Below are 27,548 nucleotides of genomic sequence, written 5' to 3'. Positions count from 1 at the left end.
AAGTGAAATACACACTTGCCTACACACTTGTCCATCGTCACGTGACCGTGAAGTAAAACAAAATGGCGGCGCCCACGGAAGACGTGTCTTGCGTTCCAGAACCAAAAGATGAAATGCTTTGTACAATTGAAGCAACTGTTGTCACAGGATTTGAACCAGTTGCCGCAGAAGAAGCCGAGGAAAGGTTTAAGACAAAATGCAAGATACTGAGAGGTCGAATCAGCATACCATGTCCAATTGAAAAAGTGGTAACGATATCAATGAAATCTCGATTAACGGTGTTCTTATCTGTCACAATGTAATGTATGACCTTAAACTTCCATGATTTATATATCCCAAATAAGTAACATAATGGCTTAATAACACACCATAATGTTTAAGATACATTTACAAGTAACAAAACATAAAAATAATTTATTTCACTCCTCCGGATTTTGCATAGTCCGCCATTACTTTGTATGTGTAATACGGCAATGAATCTAAAGTGACGTCGTTGTCATCTCGAAGCGTAAAAGAGGGCTCTAAACATAAGTGAAGAAACTTGAGATCAATTAAGCATTAATTTATATGTGTAATGTTTCAAATGAAAGATTTTGATCAGTACTGTAACGTAATAGTAATTTTAATCGACAATTTCCTATAGTATGTCTGTAAATCATGTATAAATTATGACTAAATTCATCCGATTTTTTCTCCAAATATAATGGTTTCTATTGATGTCTATCGTGATGGTGTATTAGAACGATGTGTTCAGAATAAAACAAAAGCATTTTCACATCTGCGCGTGGTAGCGCTTTACAGCGCCAAGCCTCCAAAGTGGGATGGTGTCTACAGGCGATTTCGGCATTTTCCGTAAAATACCGTTTCCAGACGAACATGACCGAATGTTCATTCGTACACATGATCGGTAATATCCGCAATTTGAATTGCCCCCCTTGACTACTCTTTGCTCTATAAGCCGACACGGAAAAAATCACAACGAATTTGGGAACATATTTTACAATATCATGTATTGAAAGGATATATTACCTAATATTTATACACAGAATAGTTCGTTACTATTATTTCTATTAAATGTGGTATGCCTTTACGCATGACATTCCCTTATAGTTATTTGAACACACGTTTTACATTACATTTTCTACATTCCCCACCCACTATTTATAGTTCATGGGTGCAAAGTATGTGCCTTTTATATTTAAATAACATGGCCAAATTAGGATTATGATGTTTTATGGTATAGTTTCAATGTATGAAATGTTGTCGACTGTGTGAAATAATGTAAAATTTGAAAAATGGCTTTGCCAGGAATATAACCCACACATTTTCCCCTGTCAATGTGGACATTGTACAAACTTCAGTACTTGTGTCTCATGGTCAGTGAGGATATGTATTTGTCACAGGATCAGAAAAAAATATGCAGCATGACTGGGACTCAAATTGGGTCCTTTGGCTTACAAGGTGAATGGTGTGAACTGCCAGGCTGCTCACTCATTTTCTTGCCTGTTTCAAAATTCCTATACCGTAACACTATAGCACATGATACTGAAATTAATTCCACGATCCTATGTTCAGGGTCAAATATCACAGTGTGAAAAAAAATGTGCAGCCTGACTGGTAGTCGAACCCGAGGCCTTACCGTCTTTCTCATGTCCTATACCGTGACAAATTTATTAATTCATACATGTCTCTCCCTACATTCTGTCAGTTTTTATTTCATTCAGTACATGGAGAAAAGTTGTGACATTGTTAATTTTCAGGACTGACAGTATTTATCATCATACATAGTTCAGAGTCTGAAGAAGAAGACGCTGATCATAACCACCATTTCAAGAGAAAGAAAACGTGTGATGAGGTAAATACATTTTAGATTTTATTTAAAACATATAATTTGTTAATGAATAAATTATAAAATGGAATTTTTAACTTCACTTTTTGAGGAAAAAAGGTCAAGCTTAAAATTAGTATTGTTATTGCTCTGTCTTATGCATTAGTTAAGTTTTTTTTGTCACAGTCCATTTCTCAACAACTATGCAATGTATCCATTTTAAACTTAGAATACTTAGTCACTATTAAAATGATATACATTACAACTAGGCAGGTAACCACGTGATTTGTATTTCCATAGTTATCTCTCAATGTTTTGACTTATCGATTTAATGCTACCGTTCTGCAACACCATGCTATTTATATATAACTTTAAATGTAGTATTTTTACAGTGTTTATAGGATAAATTTCTTGTATTTTATATTATTAACTACTCTCAATGACTGTTTCCTGGAGGTCTGGCAAGTACTCGCACCAAAAGAAGGAATCGTGAAGGTTGCGATTAAATTAGGCACACATGATTCGAACCGGCAACCTGCGTGTTAAGAGTATTGATGACGCTCTACTCCTACACCACGGTGCTAATTTATTATTTAATTATTTATGTAATTTGCAAATGAAATGTCTTAAGTATATTTTTTCAGTCGTATGTAGACAGTGAGGGAACTACACTGCCACCAAGTGACAACGAGACTCTGCCGCCTCCTCTTAAGGTATCATTTGTGAAGAATATATTAAGTGTCTATTTACAAAACTGCAATAATCTTCAACATTTTATTTACTTTGTTTATCACATGGATTGTAAGAAGAAACAAATTATGATTTATATTTATAATATTACCTTAATTTTTCATTATAAAACTACATTAAATTTTAAATCATATATTGTAACATCATGCATGTGTGTTCATATATTTTTCTTCAGTTGTATGTAGATTTTGACAGTGATGTGACTACATTGCCACCAAGTGACAACGAGACTCTGCCACCTTCTGATAAGGTATAATTTGTGAATAATATATACATGTATATATATATATAATTTTGTACCCCACCATGAGTGGTGGGGGCATATAGATTTGCTATTGTCCGTTCGTCTGTCCGTCCGAAGTTCGTGACGCGCCTAGCTCCAAAAATATTTGATATAAATTGATGAAACCTTGCATGAGTCTTTATCATGATATGAGCTTGCGCACCTACTATTTTTCCTCTGGCTCCGCCCCCTAATCAAAATTATTTAACTACACTATTTTATCCGAACCCCAAAAAAATTCTGTAAAACAGCCTTAAAACAATATTTGTTGTCTATTTATGTTAGATTTCATTTAAAACTAATCATAACAACTTTGTAATATAATAAAACACCAGTCCTTTCCAGTATTTTTGCGCTTATCACATAACACAGACTTTGACAGAATTATGTTTTTAAAACTGCAAGTATTTTTGTGTTTAATTTTTGTTTTCTTACACATTCAAGTTTATAGACATTATCACTTCATTTTAATACATATTATTGTGATTAAATTTAGATTTTATTATTTTTTTTACAATTTAAAAAAATCCTTTGTTATTGCTAAAAGTGGAACAGGTAAACATTTTGGCGGTGTTACAGTAAACATTGCCTTGCGAATAAAGTACGGCAGTCAGTGAGAATTTTTACGATGATTAACAGTTGTAGCAACAACAGTTTATTTGTTGAATAAGTTATGTTATAGTCGTTTTTACTCACTGACACTACATCAAGGAGTGTTCCCATGTTTCTAGTCCAAATAAGATGTTTCACGATTGATTTGATAAAAGACATTGGGTCTGAAATCATTCGACCTCCACCTCTGATTTGTGGAGAACAGGTTTGTACAGGTACACAATCCAGGAACACGGGCAGGGCTCCAGATAAGATGCATATTAGCGTAAATTATGATTTGAAATAATGTATATACACATGTCTGATCATTTTTAAGCATATAAAAACGTATAAGAAATCACAGAAACACCCACAATGACTTTTTACTGGCGTACACAAAATGTGAATTGTCTAAATGCTTTACGTAACAGAACACGTTCGGCATTACTTCTTCCACATTGAACATACACACGCATTGAGTGGTACTCCATAAACCTAAGTTAAACTATATTAATACACTTGTATCATAGCTCAGTGTTTTTTCTTAACAAATTTGCTGCAGGTAAATCGTATACACTGACTACAGGGTGCGGTAACTAAAAGTGTGCAGGTATTTAATACCCGCACGCTAGTTACCGCACTGTTGGATAGGAAAGTATGCCAGCGTGTCTGGAATAGTAGACAGCGAAGTGTATTTTATTGATTTTCTGCTCTCGCATTGGTTTATTTTACCTGGGCTTTACACATTTGTAAAGCAAGGATTTTAAGTACTCACTGAACTGCTGTATATGGAAATGAGGAACGCCTACAACTACCATATATGGAAGGCTATGATACAAAACAGAAAGAACATTAAAACTCTCTGGTAAACGATTTATACTCGGGGGCTACGCCCCCTCGTACAAATCGTTTACCCTCGAGTTTCAATGCTCTTTCTATTACTAAATGCATGTGTAAATCAAATAGTTGGGAAAAAATATTGATGGTACAGTAGTGTATACTTTAGTTTAAAGCGGTGTCGATTTAAAATATCAACTTCTGGTGTGGAGTAAACAACAAAATTTCTCTTTCTAAGAATTTTAAAAGTGAACAGACAGTATGCATTTTTAAACGAACAAAAATGACCCCCAAAACATATTTAAAGGAGTATATTGAATATTGTATTGGATTCAGTAGTGAGTGTTTTAAGCCAAAGCAAGCCAAGGGAGAAGAAAAAAAGCAAAAACTTGAATGCTGAATTGAAACTGAACTGCAAACAAATTCATGGGTGTTACACCCAGTAAATATGTTATAAAACCAATTTCTGTTTTTTCACATTTGGGTGGTTTTCAAAATAATGAAGATTTTTCTTCTCTCTCACCTTATTTTAATTAAGTTCAGTTTTAGAAAGTGTTTTGGGGTTAATTATATCCAGATCAATGTAGTCAATAAATGTGTGCAATTTCAACTAAATGACCCAAGCAATTTTAAAGTTATATTGAATTATATAGCTAATTTTGTCCCCTGTGCACCCAAAAAAGTGTGACATTTCATATGGCGGCTAGTTTTCAACAGTGTTTTATTGTTTTCAAACCAAGCTTTATTAATTACAGCTTTGATTTTTCATAAAACTTAAACTCCCCACATTTAAAGCAAAATACTTTTTTTTCATAAACAGCATCTTGTTCTTACCAATATTTCACATCTTGTGATTGAACCCCCTTCACAAAAAAATAGTGAAAAAAATACAAAATTTAAATGTTGAACTCTACAATTTCACAACCCCATTACTTTTTCTTAAGTCCTAATGTTTTTCCAAGATCTTAATCCATTAAGCTTTGAAGACAGGATATGATTTTTTTGTTTAATGAATCAACTTCCTCAGAATCATGATGAATGTCTATTCCCAAGTTAAAAAGTGGAAATATCAACTTTATTGCTTCTTAGCTGTCAAGTTTGCCTACATATGTTAATGTTCACTAGTGAATATTGTGTAGTTGAAAGAATTCTACTTAAATATGAACATATTCTATAAATATATTTTTGATGCAATTTGTCCCCTGTGCATCTTCTCAGTAACATTATAAAGTATGCATGTATTTTGCCATTCCATTTTACCATGCATGACATTATGTCATTTTTATACTTTGAATAAGCATTGCATGTAAACTAAGTGATTTCAATATGTTAGTTATGTTTAAAGTCACTTATTTTTCATTTAAAACATTACATGCTGCTGAATTTTCAAGTTTTGTTGCGAAAATTTTCAGTTTTTGTAGTTATTTTGTGGAATACACTATTTGTTTGAAAGGATTTGTCTTAAGTTGATCGCCAATAGACTTTTTATAAACAGAAAACTAATAATAGATGAATATAACAATGATTTTCAAATAATTATGTGTCCCCTGTGCACCTGTAAAATAACTCAATTTTCAGATGACAATTTTAGAAAATATTATTACAGTACATTCTTGAAATTTGGCATGCGGTTGATGAACATGGAAACTGTGAGAAAAAAATAGGTTTTATAATAATATGTTAATTTTTTTTCATTGAGCAATAACTTTTCTAGGTAGAATTTTATTTTCATGTCATGTTAATGCAGAAATGATGATTTTAAAATCCAATGTCCACATATATTTGCTAAATTAAGTTTCAAACCACACACATATACCTATTACGTATCATATATGTTGAAAAAATATTTCCTTGTCATAAAACATTACAGCATTTATCACCCATTTTACTGGAAATTCACCAAACTTTCGAATTAAAGGCTGAAATATTTTCTGACTGGTATTTCTCAACACTTTCCCAAAGCTATTTCCTTGAAATTTGAAGTATTTGCTATCATATAAAATAGGTGACCACTATAAGAAATAGGATTTTCAATCCCTATGTCACACTTTTGCTTCATTATTTTGAAAACCACCCATTTACAAATTTTCAGGAGTAAAATTACTCCTAGTAAGTTCCAGATTTTACCATTTTACTCATTCACAAAAATTATGATGAGTAAATACTCACAAGCAAAACAAATTATCTGGAGCCCTGCACAGGTTAACTGTCTGCCATTACTTAACTGAAATACTGTTGAAATATGGTGTTCAACCCAATACAAACAAACAAATCTTTGTTTTTTTTGTATGAGGTACAATCCCAGTTGGGATATTATATTTTATTGCTTTTCAGACAAATTTTTGAGATATCTAATCATAGATTCAGGGTAAAGATGAACAAACATGTCATTGAAATTTGTAATAGCTAGGCAGAGGGAGAGGTTACCATCTGTCCACCATTAATATTGGTTTCATACAAATCTAATCATGCTGATATCTTTGTATTATAATTCATAATTCATTTGGGCACCAAGTTACCTATATGCAGGTACACAAGTGAAACCAAAATAATTTTTAGAGGTTTGATTTTTTTGTTTTCATTTTCATTGTTTTAAACCTTTAGACAGATTACAAAATTATGACTGTCATCTTATATTTTTTTAAAAATCCTTGGGTTTACCGCCTGGTCTCCATACTTATAAAATCTTAAATGGACTGCCTCTATAGTGAATTGTATTATTTACCCATGTACCTGTTTAAGATGCGACAGTTACAAAAATGTCGCTGTAAGAAAGAATTTTTTAATTAGCCCACCATCATCACCTTCTTGGGCAAAACCACAGGGCCTAGGGCTTTGATATTTGGTATGTAGCATCATTTAGTGGTCCTCTACCAAGACTGTTCAAATTATTTCCCTAGGGTCAAATATGGCCCTGCCCTGGGGATCACATGTTTTACTTAGACTTATATAGGGAAAAACTTTGAAAATCTTCTTGTCTAAAACCACAAAGTCTAGGGCTTTGATATTTGTAATGTAGCATCATCTAGTGGTTCTCTACCAAGTTTGTTTAAATTATCCCCCTAGGCCAAATATGGCACCGCCCCAGGGGTCACATGGTATATATACTTATATAGGGAAAAAACTTTAAAAATCTTCTTGTCCATAGCCTACAACATTCAGATTTGGACCACATCTATAGTTTTGAGTGGCTAGATGAACCTTGATATGAGTTGACCTTGAGATTGATCTAGTGACCTACTTTCACATTTCTGTAGCTACAGCCTTCAAATTTGAACCACAGGCATAGGTTTGTGTACCGAAATAAACTTTGTCCTTGACATTGACCTAGTGACCTACTTCCACATTTTTGAAGGTACAGGCTTCAAATTTGGACCACATGCATAGGTTTGTGTTCCTAAATGAAATTTGACTTTGATTTTGACCTCGTGACCTACATTCACATTTCTCAAGCTACAGCCTTCAAATTTGGACCACATGCATAGTTTTGTGTACCGAAATGAACTTTGACCTTGAGATTGACCTACTGACCTACTTTCACATTTCTGTAGCTACAGCCTTCAAATTTGGACCACATGCTTAGGTTTGTGTATGGAAATAAACTTTGACATTGACCTAGTGACCTACTTTCACATTTTTGAAGGTACATGCTTCAAATTTGGACCACATGCATAGCTTTGTGTCACGAAATGAAATTTGACCTTGATTTTGACCTAGTGACCTACTTTCACATTTCTCAAGCTACAGCCTTCAAATTTGGACCACATGCATAGTTTTGTATAACAAAATGAACTTTGACCTTGATTTTGACCTTGAGCAATCTTGAAATTTGGAACATTCAAAAATGGCTGAATGGTGGGCACCAAGATCACTCTATCTCTTGTTTAAATGGCCTGATGGTTATACTTGATACAAATTACTCTTTGATTACTGCTGGTACTAAGTTGATAGACAAATACTTATACATAATGTTAACAATCGTTAAATGTAATATACAATATTTTAATGATGACAACAACAAACTATATTTTCAGGTGACAGATCTAGGATGTGTTGACAACTGTAGGATAGTGATGAAACATATTAAAGATTTCAACTTTACTCAAGACCAGGTATCATTTTTGTGATGCACCTTGCTCAAAAAGTATTTAATATAAATTGATGAAACCTTGCATGTGTCTTTATGATGATATGAACTTGCGCACCTCCTATTTTTCGTCTGGCTCCACCCTCTATTTCCAGAGTTATGGCCCCTGAAATAGTCAAAAATGCACATTTTCACCTTGTGACATGCCTAACTCAAAAAGTATTTCATATAAATTGATTAAACCTTGCATGAGTCTTTATCATAATATGAACTTGCACACCTCCTATTTGTTGTCTGCCTCCGCCCACTATTTCAAATGTTATTGCCCCTGTAATAGTCAGAAATGCACATTTTTACCTTGTGACACATCTAGCTCAAAAAGTATATGGATGAAAACTTGAGTCTTTATCATGATATGAATTGCACACCTCTTATTTTTTGGCTGGCTCCACCCCCTATTTTTAAAGTTATGGTCCCTGAAATAGTCAAAAATGCACATTTTCACCTAATAATGTGCCTAGCTCAAAAAGTATTTGATGTAAATTCATGAATCCTTGCTTGAGTCTTTATCATGATGTGATCTTGCACATTTGGCATTCTTCTTGAGAATGTTAGTGCTTATTACAGAGTTATTGCCCTTGAAATAGCCATAGTGCATTTTTTGTTTGTGATGCTCATAGCTCAAAAAGTATATGGCCTAGAATAATGAATCCTTTTCATAAAATGTTTTTTGAGGCTATACCCACTTAAGACTGCAAACATTTGAATTATTGCCCCTTATTTGTGACAAATGTACCAGTGGGGGCACACCATGTGTCCTACAGACACATTCTCATTGAATCTATGTTAGACCTTAACAGTAAGACACTTTAATGCTTGGCCCAATTACAAAGTACTTTTAAGGCAATCAGTCAGATTTTGGTCAAATAATGAATCTAAATTCTTTTTCCCCAATTACCCTTGTGTGCCAGTGGGTTTATTTGGCGTCACAATTTTTTTATGAAAATAACGAGAGATACATTTTTGATAAGGATCTTATCTTTTTATGCCCCTACTTTTGGGGGGCGGGCATATAGATTTGCCCTTGTCCGTCCGTCCTTCCTCTTGTCTGTCCTTCCGAGAATGTTGTGTTGTGCGTAGCTCCAAAAGTATTTGACGTAGAGTCACAAAACTTTACAGGAATGTTGGTCAGCATGTGTAGTTGTGCACCTGGGGTTTCGCGTCCGGATTCATTCAGTCATGTAGGAGTTATGGCCCCTGACTTTGTAAAAATTGGTCATTTTAATGTTGTGTCATGCCTAGCTCCAAAAGTATTTGACCTAGAGTCACAAAACTTTACAGGAATGTTGGTCAGCATGTGTAGTTAAGCACCTGGGGTCTTGCGTCTGGATTCATTCAGTTGTGTAGTAGTTATGGCCCCTGACTTAGTAAACATTTGGTCATTTTAATGTTGTGTCGTGCATAGCTCCAAAAGTATTTGACCTAGAGTCACCAAAGTTTACAGGAATGTTGGTCAGCATGTGCAGTTGTGCACCTGGGATTTCACGTCCAGATTCAATCAGTCATGTAGGAGTTACGGCCCCTGACTTAGTTAAAAAATGATCATTTTAATGTTGTGTCGCGCGTAGCTCCAAAAGTATTTGACCTAGAGTCACCAAAGTTTAAAGGAATGTTGGTCAGCATTTGCGGTTGTGCACCTGGGGTTTGCGTCCGGATTCATTCAGTATTGTAGGAGTTATGGCTCCTGACCTAGGAAAAAATTTGTGTCCTTTGTCATGTAGTGGGGGCATCTGTGTCCCATGGACACATTTCTAGTTGTTTTTAGCTCGACTATTCGAAGAATAGTCTAGCTATTCTACTCACCCTGGCGTCGGCGTCGGCGTCACACCTTGGTTAAGTTTTTGCATGCAAGTACATACAGCCATCAATTAAAGGCATATAGCTTTGAAACTTATTTTTTCTTTTTCTAGGTCAATAACCAACCTCTCTGGGACAAGTCCCATAACTCTGACATGTATTTTAAGCAAATTATGCCCCCTTTTGGACTTAGAAAACTTTTGTTAAAGTTTTACATGCAAGTTACTATCTCCAAAACTAATGCAGATATTGATTTGAAACTTCACATGTGTCTTCGGGGTTATAAAACTAGTTGATAGGAGCAAGTCCCATAACTCTGACTTTCATTTTGGCCAAATTATGCCCCCTTTTGGACTTAGAAAATTCTGGTTAAAGTTTTGCATGCAAGTACATACAGCTATTTCTAAAAGGCATATAGCTTTGAAACTTATTTTTTCTTTTTCTAGATCAATTACTAACCTCACTGGATCAAGTTCCATAACTCTGGCATGTATTTTGGGCAAATTATGCCCCCTTTTGGACTTTGAAAATTCTGGTTAAAGTTTTACATGCGAGTTTCTATCTCCAAAACTAATGCAGATATTGAATTGAAACTTCACATGTGCCTTAGGGGTTATAAAACTAGTTGATAGCAGCAAGTCCCATAACTGATATGCATTTTGGTCAAATTATTCCCCCTTTTGAACTTAAAACTCTTTTGATATTTAACCTTTTTAGGTAATATTTTCCTGCCTCTGGGACAATATTTCGAATAGTCGAGCTTGGCTGTCTTACGGACAGCTCTTGTTCCTTTTAACACTTGAATGCAAGGTTTTGTTGGGTTTTTTTGGCTGACTTGGAGAAGAAATTTGGCTCTGTTCTCCTCCTGAAAAAGTATATTTCCCACATAGTTTGATCAGAATTGTGGACCACATTTGGGTTTTTTTCATCAAATGTTGGCCAGAAATGCCATCAGAAAGTTTAGTTTAAATTAGTAAATGTTTTACAGAAGCATTTCACTATCCAGCATCAAAATAGTCGAACGTGCTGTCTCCTGTGACAGCTCTTGTTTGTTATTCTTTATAGGAAAAGTAAGAAAGTTTAGAAAGCTCAAAACAGAATAATACTACATGCTTTAGGTTAGAAATAGCATAGTTCATTAGTGCGCATGTGCAGTCTGGTCAGGATCCATGCTGTTTGCTAATGGTTTCTCTAATAACAATAGTCTTTGAAAGCGAACAGCATGGATCCTGACCAGACTGCGTGGATGCGCAGGCTGGTCTGGATCCATGCTGGTCGCAAACCCACTATGTTGGTTTTCTCATGGCATGCCTCAACTATCTTGTTTAAAAGTAACTGACTACTTAAATGTGCCTTGTTCGTCCGACATCTTTGGTTGTCTGTGTCGACTTCCAATTATACTTAAACATATTGTTTAAGTTTTGGAATCAGTAACCTTATAAAACAGTATAGTATACTTTGTAAATTCCACTGTCCTGGCAGAACAGTCCAAAAGTACCCACCCAGTTGACCCTACCATCCTTCCTCTCACACTAAACAATATCACTGAATGCTTAGAAAGAAAAAAAGTGTTAATTTAAGGAAGCAAATAAAGAAGATGAAGTACTGGTAGTGCAAGGAAAATTTATGCCATACTGTAAAATCATTTAACTTCGTGGGCATGAATTTTCGTGGTTTTGGTCAAAATGGCAATTTCATGGGGATATAAATTCGTGGATTTCAGCTTTTGAACATAAAATGAATGGGAATTTTACCTGTTCATTGGGATTAAATTTCGTGGATTGACTCAACCATGAAATCAATGAAAATTAGTCCCCCAAGAATGTTAATGATTCCACAGTATGTTTGGATTTATATAAGAAGGGTAAATTCCTTATTTTGATGGTACAAGAAGCTGTTACTAAAACTTAGATTAGGCATACATTCTGAGTTGGGCATTGAAACTGTTTTATCTGATTAAACACCTAGTTTAAAGGAGAGAGTTTCAAATAAGCTTGGCTTTCTACTCAATCCTTCATGCTGTAATTATGTAATGTTTCATGTTGTAAATATATATGAATAAAATATTGTTTAAACCAAACACCTAGTTTCATACCTGTAACCATAAAGTATATATTCAGTGGTGTTGTACAAATAAGTTCTAAATTACAATTCATATATATCTGGATGATAAGACAACACCAAAACAGTATACCAGTACATACAATGGTAAACAGCAGTAAATACAATGTAAATCCAAATTAACATGAAATGGAAAGAATAAAAATATAACTGACAGAGATCTGCAAAACAGTACTGAACTGTTGTGTTCAAAATTAATGCATGAAAAGTCTAAAAGTAAAATGAGCCGCACCATGAGAGAACCAACATTTGCCTTTGCGACCAGCATGGATCCAGACCAGCTGGTTGGTCTGGATGCATGCTGGTCACAGATGCACTGTGTTGGTTTTCTCATGGCACGGCTCAAATTTTTTCACATTCTTCAGACAAATGTCAAAGGATTTAGACTGCCTAATACTGGGTGGTATATCATTCCATAGTCTTGGATGTACAGTGCTGAAACTTCTGCCATTACAATATCTACTGGTATTTAATGAAACAGTATAGCACCCTTCTGTAGTGCCAGAAGACCTTAAACCTGGTCTGTTGAAATATTTGCATTTCCAACAGAACAATAATTGGACATGAAAGAAAGCAATTTACTCAATTTCTTCTGTACCATACAATATACTAACAAAATTAATACTCTAAAGACTTAATCATTATCTTTCACATGAAGTCTGAAGAGGACAACTCTTTCAATTATCTTAGAAAGAAATGATAAGTTACTGTTTGGTTTTCATACAGATAATTATGTGTACAAAGTTTATTTGTGATATAATTTGTTCAAGACAGAACTAGCCAAGAAAACATACGGAATGTAGTTAAGAAGGACTGGTACAAAAGTAATGTACACAGTCAGAAAAGGTGGATTCAACAAACCAAATGTATGAGGAGAATTTTTAGCTCGACTATTCGAAGAATAGTCTAGCTATTCTACTCACCCTGGCGTCGGCGTTGGCGTCGGCGTCACACCTTAGTTAAGTTTTTGCATGCAAGTACATACAGCTATCATTTAAAGGCATATAGCTTTGAAACTTATTTATTCTTTTTCTAGGTCAATTACCAACCTCACTGGGTCAAGTTCCATAACTCTAACATGTATTTTGAGCAAATTATGCCCCCTTTTGGACTTAGAAAATTCTGGTTAAAGTTTTACATGCAAGTTACTATCTCCAAAACTAATGCAGATATTGAATTGAAACTTCACATGTGTCTTCGGGGTTATAAAACTAGTTGATAGCACCAAGTCCCATAACTCTGACCTTCATTTTGGCCAAATTATGCCCCCTTTTGTACTTAGAAAATTTTGGTTAAAGTTTTGCGTGCAAGTACATACAGCTATTACTAAAAGGCATATAGATTTGAAACTTGTTTTTTCTTTTTCTAGATCAATTACCTACCTCACTGGGTCAAGTCCCATAACTCTGACATGTATTTTGGCCGAATTATGCCCCCTTTTGGACTTAGAAAATTCTGGTTAAAGTTTGGCGTGCAAGTACATACAGCTATTACTAAAAGGCGTATTGATTTGAAACTTATTTTTTCTTTTTCTAGATCAATTACCTACCTCACTGGGCCAAGTCCCATAACTCTGACATGTATTTTGAGCAAATTATGCCCCCTTTTGGACTTAGAAAATCCTGGTTAAAGTTTTACATGCAAGTTACTATCTCCAAAACTAATGCAGATATTAAATTGAAACTTCACATGTGTCTTCGGGGTTATAAAACTAGTTGATAGAATCAAGTCCCATAACTCTGACATGTATTTTGGGCAAATTATGCCCCCTTTTGGACTTAGAAAATCCTGGTTAAAGTTTTGCGTGCAAGTACATACAGCTATGACCAAAAGGCATATAGCTTTGAAACTTATTTATTCTTTTTCTAGGTCAGTTACCAACCTCACTGGGTCAAGTTCCATAACTCTTAACATGTATTTTGAGCAAATTATGCCCCCTTTTGGACTTAGAAAATTCTGGTTAAAGTTTTACATGCAAGTTACTATCTCCAAAACTAATGCAGATATGGAATTGAAACTTAACATGTTTCTTCGGGGTTATTAAACTAGTTGATAGCATCAAGTCCCGTAACTCTGATATGCATTTTGGTCAAATTATGTCCCGTTTCGAACTTAAAACTCTTTTGATATTTAACATTTTGGGTAATAATTTCCTGCTTCTGTGACAATATTTCGAATAGTCGAGCTTGGCTGTCTTACGGACAGCTCTTGTTTGTCATACTGTGAAATCATGTTTGTGGGGGACTAATTTTTGTTGATTTCGTGGTTGAACCAATCCATGAAATTTAATCCTAATGAAAATGAAAAATTCCCATTCATTTTATGTTAAAAAATTGAAATCCACTAATTTATATCCCCACGAAATTGCTGTTTTGACCATAACCATGAAATTTCATGCCGACGAAATTAAATGATTTCACAGTAGTCTATAAAGACATTCATGATTATAAAGTAGCCAAGAAGCAATGATATATGAAGAAACCATGACTGATAATATATAAAAGATATGTACAAGAGTAGTATGATCATACTTGAGTTCTGTTGTATTTGAATACAGGTTTCTTTATTGTTTGTAAATCAAGAATAAAACAACATATATTACCAAGTATTTCTGCATAGGAGAGTCAGTGTTCTGATGCTTCCATAAAAAAATTACTTTGATATGCCAAATGCATCTTTGTCACTTAGACTGATTTCATTGCCGAATTCTTGCAGATAAAGATATTTTTTAAAACTTGGTTTTCTCTGTTTGCAGAATGATAATCTTCAGAGACTTAGAAATCTTGTTGGCTCTGTCGACTGGCCGGCAGGGTTAAACATCTGGCGCAAGTTCTTTAGTTTTGAGCATGGTGTAGCAGATTATCCAGCAGAAATCACCACTGACTTTGGAGAAGTTATAATACCACCTCCAAGACAGGTCACTGAGGGAGAGAAGAAGTCAAAAAGGTCAAGGAAAAGGAACAAAAAGAAAAAGAAGTTTGAAAATAAAAGTGATGAAAAAGATGTAAAACAGACTGACGAAGGTTCTAAAAGTGTAGACAGTGAGATAGGAGACACTGAAAGAATTGATAATGATAAGGTTACAGAGGAACAGCAAGAAAAAGAAAACAATGCTAAATCTGAAGGTGTATCACAAGCTGAAACTGATATGTCTTCTAATAAACATAGTAAAAGTGACGAACGACTTGAAACATCAAAAGAAGAAGAGAAAGAGAGTACAGAAACTGTTACAAAGAAGCCAAGAGTTAGGGAAAACCCTTGGAATCCTATGATGCCATCTTTCAGGGTTACATGTTACAGGGTAGGGGACAAGCATAACTTTGATTCAATGACAGCTGCAGCAAACTTTGGTGGTGCTATTTATAGATATTTTGGTTGGAATGTAAAGATGACGGAATTCGATATAGAAGTGATTCTAGGAATAGATGACCAGGAAGTAACTGTAAGTTTAGGACTGACTAAGGAAAGTCTGCATCGGAGGAATATAACTCATTTTGGACCAACAACACTCCGGCCTACCATTGCTTATGGGATGCTCAGGTAAACACTGGTAGCATAACACTAATGTATCTCTGGATTAATGAATATTTTTAAATGTCACCAGTGAAAGCAAAGCTTTTAATATCTGAGATATAGATGTACATTTACCTTTAATAAAGTTTATTTTTAAAATTTCTGCACCTTTTCAGAGTGTATAAAATTTTATGCTGAATAATTGTTTATTGTTCACAATTATATGCATGGAGATATCTAAAATATGTAAATAAATTTGGCTTTTTAGCACACCAAAACACAAGGTGCTTATGGTGAGCTTTTAAGATTGTTGGATGTCCATTGCCCATCCGTCAGTTGTCCACAATTTCTTCAGAGAATATCTTTTCATAAACGACTGTATGTCATTTTCAATCAAACTTCACAGAAATGTTCTTTTGGTGGTCTCCTTTCAGATTCCTTAAAATCTAGGTATCCATGCTGAATTCTGGTTGTCGTAGCAACTGAAAGAAATAACTTTAAAAAACTTCTCAGAAATTGCTGGCCCAATTTTGAAATAATTTCACAGAAATGTTTCTTCGATGACCCTCTACCTCTGCTAATAACTTAAAAAATGGCCACCAGGTGGCGGGACTAATTTTTCCTGTACGGCTTTATAGAAAAATTTGAAAATCTTCTCTTCAATTGCTCTATTGATTTTAAAATGATTTTACAGAAGTGATCCTTTGGTGACCCTCTACTAAACTCCTTCAGACCATTCTGGAGGTACTGTAGGGCTAGGTAAATCCTCCATGTGGCTATAAGAAAGACTTTTGAAATCTCCTGAGGAAATGCTTGTTGGATTTGAAAATAATTTCACAGGAATGTTTATTGGGTGACGCAGTCCCTGTAACAAATTCCTTCAAATCATTCTGCTTCCTTGAAAAAACTTGGTTACTAGGGCACTGGGCTAGTTTTCCCTGTATAACTGTCGGAAAAATTTTAAGATTTTCTTCTCCCAAAACATTGGTTCAATTTCAAAATAATTTAACAGCAATGTACCTTGGGTGACCTTGTACCTAATTTCTTCAAGTCATGTTGATTTGTTAAAAAACATCATGCAGGATATGACTACTGTTTTCAACTGATTTTCTGTTGTTAAAAAATGAAATAAAAGGTTTTATATTTGGTCAGATATTTGAGCAAAAATTATAATATTTAAAAGTTGTAGATGGCATCCTTTTATTAACTCCTTTTTGGCTAACGATTACACATCCCAGACATGGCTATCTAGGGGTGAGGCCAGTTTTTTTTTAGATAAGTATTCTATGTCATCATTCCCTCACTCCAACCCTGTTACTAATAAAATCTACTTTGCAGAAAGCACTGACCCTATTTCAAAATAATTTCACAAATATATTCTTTGTGTCACTGTGTAATTCAGGTGAGCGATCTAGGGCCATCATATGTGTGTGTGTGTTCGGGTTTAACGTCTTTTTCAACAATTTTTCAGTCATATAAACGACGGTTAGGGCCATCATAGCCATCTTGTTTGATGGTCATGGGAAGAAATGTTTAGGAATGATTTTTTTCCTTTTTCAGGTTGTGTGACATACAGACAGGAGATATTGTATGTGACCCAATGTGTGGAACTGGAAGTATTCCTTTACAGGTAGGTTTGTATGTGACCCAGTGTGTGGAACTGGAAGTATTCCTTTACAGGTAGGTTTGTATGTGGCCCAATGTGTGGAACTGGTAGTATTCCTATGCAGGTAGGTTTGTTTGTATGTGACCCAATGTGTGGAACTGGAAGTATTCCTTTACAGGTAGGTTTGTATGTGACCCAATGTGTGGAACTGGTAGTATTCCTATGCAGGTAGGTTTGTATGTGACCCAATGTGTGGAACTGGTAGTATTCCTATGCAGGTAGGTTTGTATGTGACCCAATGTGTGGAACTGGAAGTATTCCTTTACAGGTAAATTTTATTTCAGTGATTTTAAGAGGGCATGGAATATGAAAAGTTGTAATCTGCTGATTGGAGCCTTTGTTATTGTATGACATTGTTGTTAGATGTGTAATGGCTCTGTCACTTAATTACTTTTGTTCCATTTTCCATATCTTTAATTAAAAAAAAAAGTAGTTGGCTAATTAAGATGTTGAAATAAAAGAAAAACAGAAAAAAAGGGCTTTTCTGTGTCTGAAAAACTTCTTGAGTCAGACTAACAGCTACTGGTACATGCTATGCTGTAATTAAACATTTGTAGGGAGCTCCTTTTCATAGGTTTAATGGTTGCATGTTCACTTTAATATACCAATAAACAGCAAAAAAGCTAATCAATTTCTATGTTGAAATTTGAAATTCATTTATTCATGACCCAACAAATGGCTTTTTTGTCCCAAAACTCAAAATTAGATATCAAAACTAAATGACTTCATAGTATATAATAAATCAAACCTGCTTTATATAAGTTCAATATTTAAAACACGGCCTTTGTCATCAGTTGATTCCTACTTTGATGGTACTGGTAATCATTAATATGTGTGTAGATGAATATAGAGAAAGGACTTCTATAAGGGGTCATTATTACTACTGTTGTGTCGATTTGCTAGACCCCTTTATATAAAGACTGTCCTTTGGAATATTACTAGGTATATATTTTGAAAGGCAAGATCAAAGCTCTTTAAGCTGTGACTACATTTACAGCCAATATAATCAACCGAGAGGTTATTTTTGTGACTTTCAGGGTGCATTACGTTGGCCATATTCCTTGAACCTTGCTGGTGAGATTGGAAAACGTGCATTACAGAGATGCCATAGTAACATACACGATACAGATGAAAAAAGAAAGACAGAAAACAAGTAAATTATGGAAAAATATTTTTAACTGAACAGCAACATTGTTAGCTCATTGTCCGTCTACTTTTTTCTCAAACCACATCTTCTCTGAAACCATTAGATGCAAGTTGATGAAACCTGGCCAGGATGTTACTTGCATGGTACTCTATAAAGGTTTTTCAAAGAATTCCATTTCATGCAGAATTCTGGTTGCCATGACAACCAAAAAGGAAACACTTCAACTCTTATCTTCTCCAAAGCCATAAGGCTCAAAGCTGAGAGATTTGGCAAGTAGCATTGTCTAGTGATCCTCTAATTATGCCCTTAGGGTCAAAATGGGCCCTGCCACACAGGGTACAGTTGTTTTAGATAGACTTATGTAAGAAAAAATTTAAAAATCTTCTTCTCTAAATCTGTAAGACCCAGAGCTTAAATATTTAGATTGTAGCATTGTTTAGTGATTCTCTTCCAAAATCATGCTCAGATCATGTCTCTGGGGTAAAAATTGGCCCCATCCTGGGTTCATTTGTTTTACATAGACTTACATAAGAAAAACTTTAAAAATCTTCTTTTAATATCTGAAACTGCAAGGCCCAGAACTGAAGTATTTGGTAAGTATCATTATGTAGTGGTCCTCTGCCAGGATGTTCAAATCATGTCCCTTGGTTATAGATTTTGGGGTTTTAGACAAGAAGATAAGTGACCCAATGGGTGCCAATTTGACACCAGGGGCATGATTTGAACAAACTAAGTAGAAGAAAAGTACAAATATAAGTATCATGTACTCATTTGAGTCAGGTGAGCAATATAGGACTATCATGGCCCTCTTGTTTTAGTTAACACAGAACTGGAACTGATAAAAGTGGAAATAGTACGTATGTATAAAATGTATTGACAAGTCTGCTGCTAATTGTATTTGTTCTCTTAACCAGCTTCCACTACATAGCACTTCAGTCTGTCGTAATTGAGTAATAAAAACTGACAATTGGCAGAGGCAAGATGGCTAAAAGTGAAAAACCTCTGCATGAGAATGAAGACATTAATTTAAATTCAGTTTCATTTTGAAATTCATGAATTTGAAAAGCTGTTCTTCCTGTTTATCATCAAAAGAGATGTTTGTCATCTTACATCATCATTGAGCCGTGCCATGAGAAAACTAACATAGTGCATTTGCGACCAGCATGGATCCAGACCAGCCTGCACATCCGCACAGTCTGGTGAGGATCCATGCTGTTCGCTAACGGTTTCTCTAATTGCAATAGGCTTTGAAAGCAAACAGCATGGATCCTGACCAGACTGCACGGATGCGCAGACTGGTCTGGATCCATGCTGTTTGCAAATCCACTATGTTGGATTTCTCATGGTGCGACTCATTAATTTTGTTTAAAGACATTAATTAATATGACTTAAACATTTTTCCTAGGTAAGAACACCTTTACAGCTAGGTAGACTTACACTCCAGGTAAATAATTGAGGCTAGTATAATTGAAACAAATTCAAAGATATGAATTTTGGTATTTTAGTTTACAGGATATGTTTGAACCACTGAATAAATTTTGAGATAATATATAGCTTGATTGCAGGAATAATAAATGTTTCAATCTACCTACAGGTCTCCATTGTTAATTGATGCTGTAAGATGGGATGTGTGTAACCTACCAGTGAGAGATCATTCTGTGGATGTGTTTGTTACAGATCTTGTAAGTGTATACTACAGTCAAACCTGTGAACAAAGACCACTCTTAGGAACAAGCAAAAGTGGTCTTTGTTCACAGGTGGTCTTTATTTGGGGGAAAGGGTCACTTCTCAGTTAGCCATTATCATGCTGATAAAAAGTATTTTTGCAGCTTCTTGCTTTCTTTATGCTCTCTTTGTTAATTCGGCCGGTGCATATTTTCAATCAAGCAGTAATTATTATGTTTGCTATAATGCGAAAGTCGTGAATATTTGGCGGATTTCAAATATTTTCATGCCGGAATGGTTCAGCTTGGTCATTATTGGGGGCAAATATGACACTTGGGAATGAATTAGGCCGGTCGCTGGTCGCGGTCGCCAGGTGGTCGCTATTCACGGCCTTTTTGTGAGCATTTACCTACGGGGGGACCTGAGACCGGTCGTTGTCGACAGGTGGTCGCTATTCATGGGTGGTCGCTAGCACAAGTTTGACTGTAATTCTAAATTTGTTTTAAAAACAAGGAAGTGTAGTGTAACCAAAGCAGGTTAAGTTTTACTATTTTTATTAAAGACTAACACTTGGGCATCTACAGAGGCTTCTTCTGGGTACAAAAAAATCAGGTGTTTTTAGTCACGATCTTTCTAAAGTAAAAAAAAAGCCAGGTATTCTTAGTCACATGACCTTGAGCTAAGAATAGAATACAGTGTTTTTCTAAAGATAAGTAGAATGTTATGTACAATTAAAGATACAGTTGAAATAAAGTTGTTTATAAATATGAGTGTTATTGTCTATTTGAATAAATAAAAATTTCTTTGTTCTGTGACTGTTCATCTTGATTCTGATTCAGAATTTGTTTTGTTTTCCTAAAGTTCCGCAGGGCTTCTAATTGTATAACTAATATAGTAGCTGACCAATTGGAAAATTAGCATGATTTCATGGTTAGAAAAGTTCTGTTTTAAATTTTGCCCGTGCATTTATATAGCCAGAGTGATAAGGGGATGTAATAAAAATGATGTAGTCAATAATACCTTCTACTATATTAATCAAATATTAAAACGTTTGATAAATACATGGAAAACAATTATCCAAAATAGATGTAACAAGAAATTATTATATTTTGTCAAAATTAATAGAGATATTTTATTATTTCAAGACTTTTTGCATCATCTGCAGCATGTGTGTAGACTTCTAAAGGTCATATAATGTAAATTTTGCAGTAGTAATATCGTTGAGCTTATTGTTTATTTGTAAAATTGAAAAAAAAAGTGTATTTATCATTTTTCTTTATAGCTTCACCCAATTCTGTTGAGTCTTGAATGATGTGTGCTGAAAAATGAAAATGAATTAATTCAGATATAAGTATTTGATTGGCAGAAAACATTTCTGGTAGTTAATAACAGGGTGAAATTTATTTAAAACAAAAATCAGGTGCACAAATTCACACGCTGAATAGAATTCATACATAAGTTATAGCTCTTGACTTAGCCAAAAAATGGGCATTAAGGACTTAAAAGATTGTGTCCCATGTGTCCCAAAAAATATTTGACCTAGAGTTTTAAAACATGAGAATATTGTTATATAGCATGTGAAGTTCACTCAGTCAAGCTTAAAAGTTTGTGTTGCAGTTATCTTAAAAATACTTTGCTTAGAGTCATGAAACCATGTACAGTGACAAGAAGTGGGGACATCATTTTCTTGCCTACCTGGCAGGGAAAGTATACATTTGTCCGAACACGTGCCAGGGATAGATATTCCTGTCTTTCCCTAGGGAAAAACTTTGTCTAAAATAGCATGCACTTAGGTGACGTCACATAGTAATGGCACTATTGTGACGTCATTAACTACATAAATAATGCCAGGAAATACCTAAATCTATTTATCAACACGGTCTATTTTGAATGTGATAGGCAAGAAAAATTATCTAACATGTCTGCGTATGTAAGACAGCTGTTTTCCCAACCCTCAGAACACACTGTCCCTTGGGTAGGGAAAAACCAGTCTTACACAGGCAGGCATGTAAGATACTTATAGTCTTGTGGACACGCATCTAGTTTTTTAATTATCTCCCTTTTGTCTCTTTTGTACTTAATATTTTTGTGTTTAGACTATAACTTTTAAACTACTGAGGATATCGTAGACTAAATTAATCAATGTTTTGTCAGTAGATATTGATGACTGGATGTGTAAAACCATAAGTTCAGCTTCTTTATTTACTGATTTAGCCCTGCACCATTATAAAAACAGTTGCGGGGATAAAGCTGTCTCAGAGACTGCATTTGTTGATGAGTTTTCTGTTTAATTTGTAATTCATATTCTTTTCTGTTTACAAGTGAAACTATTTTAAGGAGGGGCCTCCGTGGCCGAGTGGTTAAGATCGCTGACTTCAAATCACTTGCCTCTCATCGATGTTGGTTCGAGCCTCACTCAGGGCTTTGAATTCTTCATGTGAGGAAGCCATCTAGCTGGCTTACGGAAGGTCGGTGGTTCTACCCAGGTGCCCGCTCTTGATGAAATAATGCACGGAGGGGCACCTGGGGTCTTCCTCCACCATTAAAGCTGGAAAGTCGCCATATGACCTGTCATGTGTTGGTGCGACGTTAAATCCAACAAAAAAAAAAAAACTATTTTAAGAGTAAATCCCACTGTTTGAAACATCATTTTGTCTTCAGAAATAATAAATGAAATTATGATAGTATAAAATAAACCAGTCGCTTAATGTAAACAGACAAAATACATTGTTGTAATCTGTATCTATGATGGAATCAGAATTTCACAATGAAATGGGATTTTCAAAAATATTGTGTATTTCAGCCGTTTGGAGTGAGAATGGGACACAAGGTAAACAACTGGACTTTATATCCAGGGGCCTTGTTTGAGATGGCAAGAGTTGTCAAACCTGAAACAGGCAGATGTTGTCTCTTGACAGAGGACAAAAAATGTATGATAAAGGTGAGTGATGGTCTATTGGACTCATGGGAATGTCGGTCTTTTGACAGAGGACAAACAATGTATGATAAGTTAAGTGATGGTCTGTTGGGAGTCATGGGAATGTCAGTATGATAATTAATTTAGGTAAATGATATTCCATTGGAGTTATGGGAAAGTAGATAGTCTCTTAACAGAGGATAAAAATGTATGATTAAAGTGAGTGATGGTCTGTTGGAGTCATGAGAAAGTCAGTCTTTAGACATGAGGACCAAAAATGTATGATAAAGGTAAGTGATAGTCAATTGGAGTTGTCTGAAAGTTAGACTCTTGACAGAGGACAAAAAGTGTATGATTAAGGTGAGTGCAAACAATGATATACCTACTAGTCAAGTTAAATGGAACCAATGTTTTAATAATATTGAATGGAAGTATGCCTATAAATCTGTATTTCTCATGACAAGAGATTCTTACATTCAGTGGTTACAATTACGAATACTCCACAGAATTATTGGTACTAAGTCTTTATTATATCATATGAATATTGTAACTGATAATCTTTGTACTTTTTGTAAAGAAGAGGAAGAAACAATTATACATCTGTTCTGGTCTTGGCAAGAAGTGAAAAATGTTTTATTGAATAATGGAATAACTCAAATAAGAGCAGAAGACTTTATTATAGGAAATTGTGAAAAAAGAATTGAAAATTTTACGTTTTGTTCTTACAAATTAAGAAATATATTTTGGCTTGTAAAAGAAAAGAGATTGTACCAAGTTTTTATGGTTTAAAAGGTTATTTGAATTGTGCCTGGCAAGTATACAGAAGCACCAGTATAAAAGAAATAGAAAGAGATAACTGGGCAGTTGTACAGCTTTTTATTGTCAGTCCACATACTTAATCAACATTTAATATTATAATCTGTTGCCATTAGATTAGTAAATTGTTTTTCAATTATTTAGAATAATCAATACAGCTTAATCATTTCTTCTTTCTATGTACTTCTTTTGTATGTTTCAATAACCTGATAGTACTTATTAAAGAGGTTTCTTTTTCCTTTTAAAGTAAGGTTGAACTACGTTTTTCTAGAAAAAGACATGTACATGTTAATCTTTGAATGTTATATATGTTGAAAGTAGAAAAAATCTTTGAATGTTATATGTAATATGTGAATATTTTAATGTTGTATATGTTATATATTGAAATGTATATGTAAATTTTGTGATGAATAAACGGGCCTTAAACGTGGTTCAAAAAAAAAAAAAAAAAAAAAAAATGATTAAGGTGAGTGATGGTCTGTTGGAGTCTTGAGCAAGTCAAGTTCTTACTAGCTTGAACTGTTTTATAATTATTTGTAATTAAGTACTTTTCATTGTTATGAAAACAATGGCACTTATTTTGTTGTGTCACTGTTTGTCCACCAGTTTATCTACCAAAAAAATTTTCAGCATTTTAAACAAAAGGTCTCGTGTTCAATCACGATGTGATGCAATTTCAACACATGATTCATTTGAGCCGTGCCATGAGAAAACCAACATAGTGGTTTTGCGACCAGCATGGATCCAGACCAGCCTGCGCATCCGCGCAGTCTGGTCAGGATCCATGCTGTTCACTTTTAAAGGCTACTGCAATTAGCAAAACTGTTAGTGAACAGCATGGATCCTGACAAGGCGCAGGCTGTCTGGATCCATGCTGGTCGCAAAGCCACTATGTTGGTTTTCTCATGGCATGGCTCATTTGAGGAAGTTGACAGTAGTTTCACCATAATGGAAGTGGAAAAACTTTAAGGTTGCCTGAATATATATTTGAGCCGCACCATGAGAAAACCAACATAGTGCGTTTGCGACTAGCATGGAACCAGCCTGCGCATCCGCACAGACTGGTCAGGATCCATGCTGTTCGCTAACGGTTTCTCTAGTTGCAATAGGCTTTGAAAGTGAACAGCATGGATTCTGACCAGACTGCGCGGATGCGCAGGCTGGTCTGGATCCATGCTGGTCGCAAATGCACTATGTTGGTTTTCTCATGGTGAGGCTCAATTATAATTTATTGTGTATTAATTTTGTAGACATTACAACACATTGGCAAGTACTGGAAGAGGACAAAAACTCTAGGTGTCAATATCGGAGGCCTTGCTGGGGGTATCTATGTTCTAATGAGGACAGCTGAACCTTTTGATAAACACGTAAACAGGGATATATTTGCTTCTAAAGAAAAGAAGGGAGATAAATCTATGGTGACAGACAGTCCAGACTGTTGCGGAGATGATATTTGAAGATGTGTGTGTACTTGAACATTTTTATGCCCCCAAAGGGAGGCATTTTAGTTTTCAACTGTCCGTCCGTTAGTTTGTTCATTCATCACAACGTTAACTTTTTGCATGAAGGCACTTTACTCGCAAACCACTGCACCCAGGACCTTCAAACTTCACATGCTGATAGTACTTATTGAGTACACGACCCCTATTGACTTTGGGGTCACCAGGTCAAAGGTCAAGGTGCTGTGGGGGCATTTGTCACCATTAGTGACAGCTCTTGTTGTGTTACAGTAATTTGATATAGAATTTTGGAGAAACATTTTGCGTTTATTGTTAAGTGATAGAAACATGTAGTCATCATGCAGGCACAACACACTGTGACCACAAGATGGGAGAATAAAGATTCTACCTATCATGTTAAAAGCATAAGTCTTAATTTTATTTAAGAAATAATATATCTTATTTAGTGATTTGTCACTGAATAAATCAGTTTGAAGTTCAGATGCGAAGGAATAATATCATGAGGGCGCAGCCCGAGTGATATAATAAATTATATACGCATCTGAATGACAAACAATGATTTTATTCAAGAGCAAGTCACTAAATGAGATATGCTATTTCGATTCTAACACGTTACCAAGGATTTCAAAGTACATCCTTGAAGACATTCATGAAATATTTGCCCGTTTTTAATTGGTTTCTTTTCCAGCGCGCCGCTATGCCGTTTGATGCTATGACGTAATAATTGTGACGTCAGAAAAATGAATTGTATTATAATTCAATGTTTCAGCCTTCTTTGTTTAATAGGAAAAAGAATCGGGATCTTGTTAGAATAGGAAATCAGATAAATGAAATTCCATAAAGATGCAGCTTTTCTGATGATTTGTGAGAATAAAAGAAATCAAGTCTCAGAATTATGTAAAAGAGGGTCAAAAGTTCTGTCTTTGTTAAAGGTTGAATGTATTAGGTCATAATAGTTACCTTGGCCTCTGACCTAATAACCCCCAAAACAACAGAAAAAACTAAAAAACTTCATTTGATTACGATAGGCAGTTATTTGCTGAAGTTTGATACCTGTAGTCCCATTGCGAGGGTTCAATGCAATAAGGGCATATCTACATATAATAATTATATGTAGATACTCCCTTATTGCGTTGAACCCTTGAAATTTGGTTCTTCAGTTAATTTATCAGAAATATATAAAATAATCAAGAATCTATGTAATGTAAAAACAATAACATACAGGCTGACTAAGTTACAATTGTATGTGAGAGGTTTTGAAAATTTCCGATAGAACTTGATTTTATGTTTTTTCCTGAAGAAAATCTAAAAATCCTTTTTTCATGACCTGTTAATGTGAAAGAAAGGTCTGTTGATTGCTCCAATCAGTTTCTGTCACATTTTTGGTTTAAATTTACATAGCAAAGTAAGATATTTTTTCTTCTTTTTACTATTTCACTTTGTTCAAGCTTACCGGGTATTCTCATTTTCCATAATTTTAGTTAAAAAAAGTTTAATTCTGACCAGTCTTTGATATAAATAATGGGTGTATCTGTTTCTTTGAGTAGGCGTAGCAGATAGGTATCTTCTCACATAAATTTCATTGGTTGAATATATGAGTTTCCAGAATGAGCCAACCAACTTCTATCTGAATAGATTGAAGCAATTCAAGCAAGTCAGTAAATGACAAAAATATCTCCACAAAAACAATGACGTATATTTTATATTGGGAAGAAACAAAAAACTGTTCTATCATAAAGACGAGCAATAATACTACACTCGAAACCCGTTATAACGCTACTAGATATACCGCGGTCCTCGGTATAACGCTGTATGGCCTTGACGCCCAAATTATAGAGGGTATAAAAAAAAAAAAAAAAAAATCCGTGGATGTTACTTAATTTGATCATACCAGCGTTAAAACTACAAGTACCTGTGTACCCCTATTGTATTTCTGTCTGCACAGTGCCGGTTCATTTTTAAGTCTTATGTCAATCTCCCTTGCAGAGTTGTAGTTCTTCCTCTTCAGAA

The 27,548-nt window shown here is 34.8% G+C and overlaps 1 protein-coding gene and 1 long non-coding RNA gene across 2 annotated transcripts; both read left to right on the top strand.

Moving 5' to 3' along the window:
* The first annotated feature begins 36 nt into the window (after nt 1-36).
* LOC123529022 (tRNA (guanine(6)-N2)-methyltransferase THUMP3-like) lies at nt 37-27,548 on the top strand. Its single transcript, XM_053520802.1, has 13 exons — nt 37-298; nt 1,309-1,376; nt 1,761-1,855; nt 2,473-2,541; nt 2,754-2,828; nt 3,544-3,678; nt 8,324-8,401; nt 15,110-15,894; nt 17,428-17,497; nt 18,571-18,686; nt 20,275-20,362; nt 23,149-23,286; nt 25,329-27,548. Exons 1-13 carry the CDS (start codon nt 63-65, stop codon nt 25,533-25,535), a joined length of 2,160 nt encoding a protein of 719 aa, XP_053376777.1. The 5' UTR covers nt 37-62; the 3' UTR covers nt 25,536-27,548.
* On the top strand, nt 1,436-3,240 carry LOC123534295 (uncharacterized). The gene is made up of 3 exons (XR_008366712.1): nt 1,436-1,855; nt 2,473-2,541; nt 2,754-3,240. It is a non-coding gene; the product is annotated as an uncharacterized LOC123534295 (long non-coding RNA).

The sequence above is a fragment of the Mercenaria mercenaria genome, chromosome 13 (assembly GCF_021730395.1).
Source record: "Mercenaria mercenaria strain notata chromosome 13, MADL_Memer_1, whole genome shotgun sequence".
Taxonomy (NCBI): Eukaryota; Metazoa; Mollusca; class Bivalvia; order Venerida; family Veneridae; genus Mercenaria; species Mercenaria mercenaria.
The sequence above is the reverse complement of the archived record's forward strand: the minus strand, read 5'-3'. Positions and strand labels throughout refer to the sequence as shown.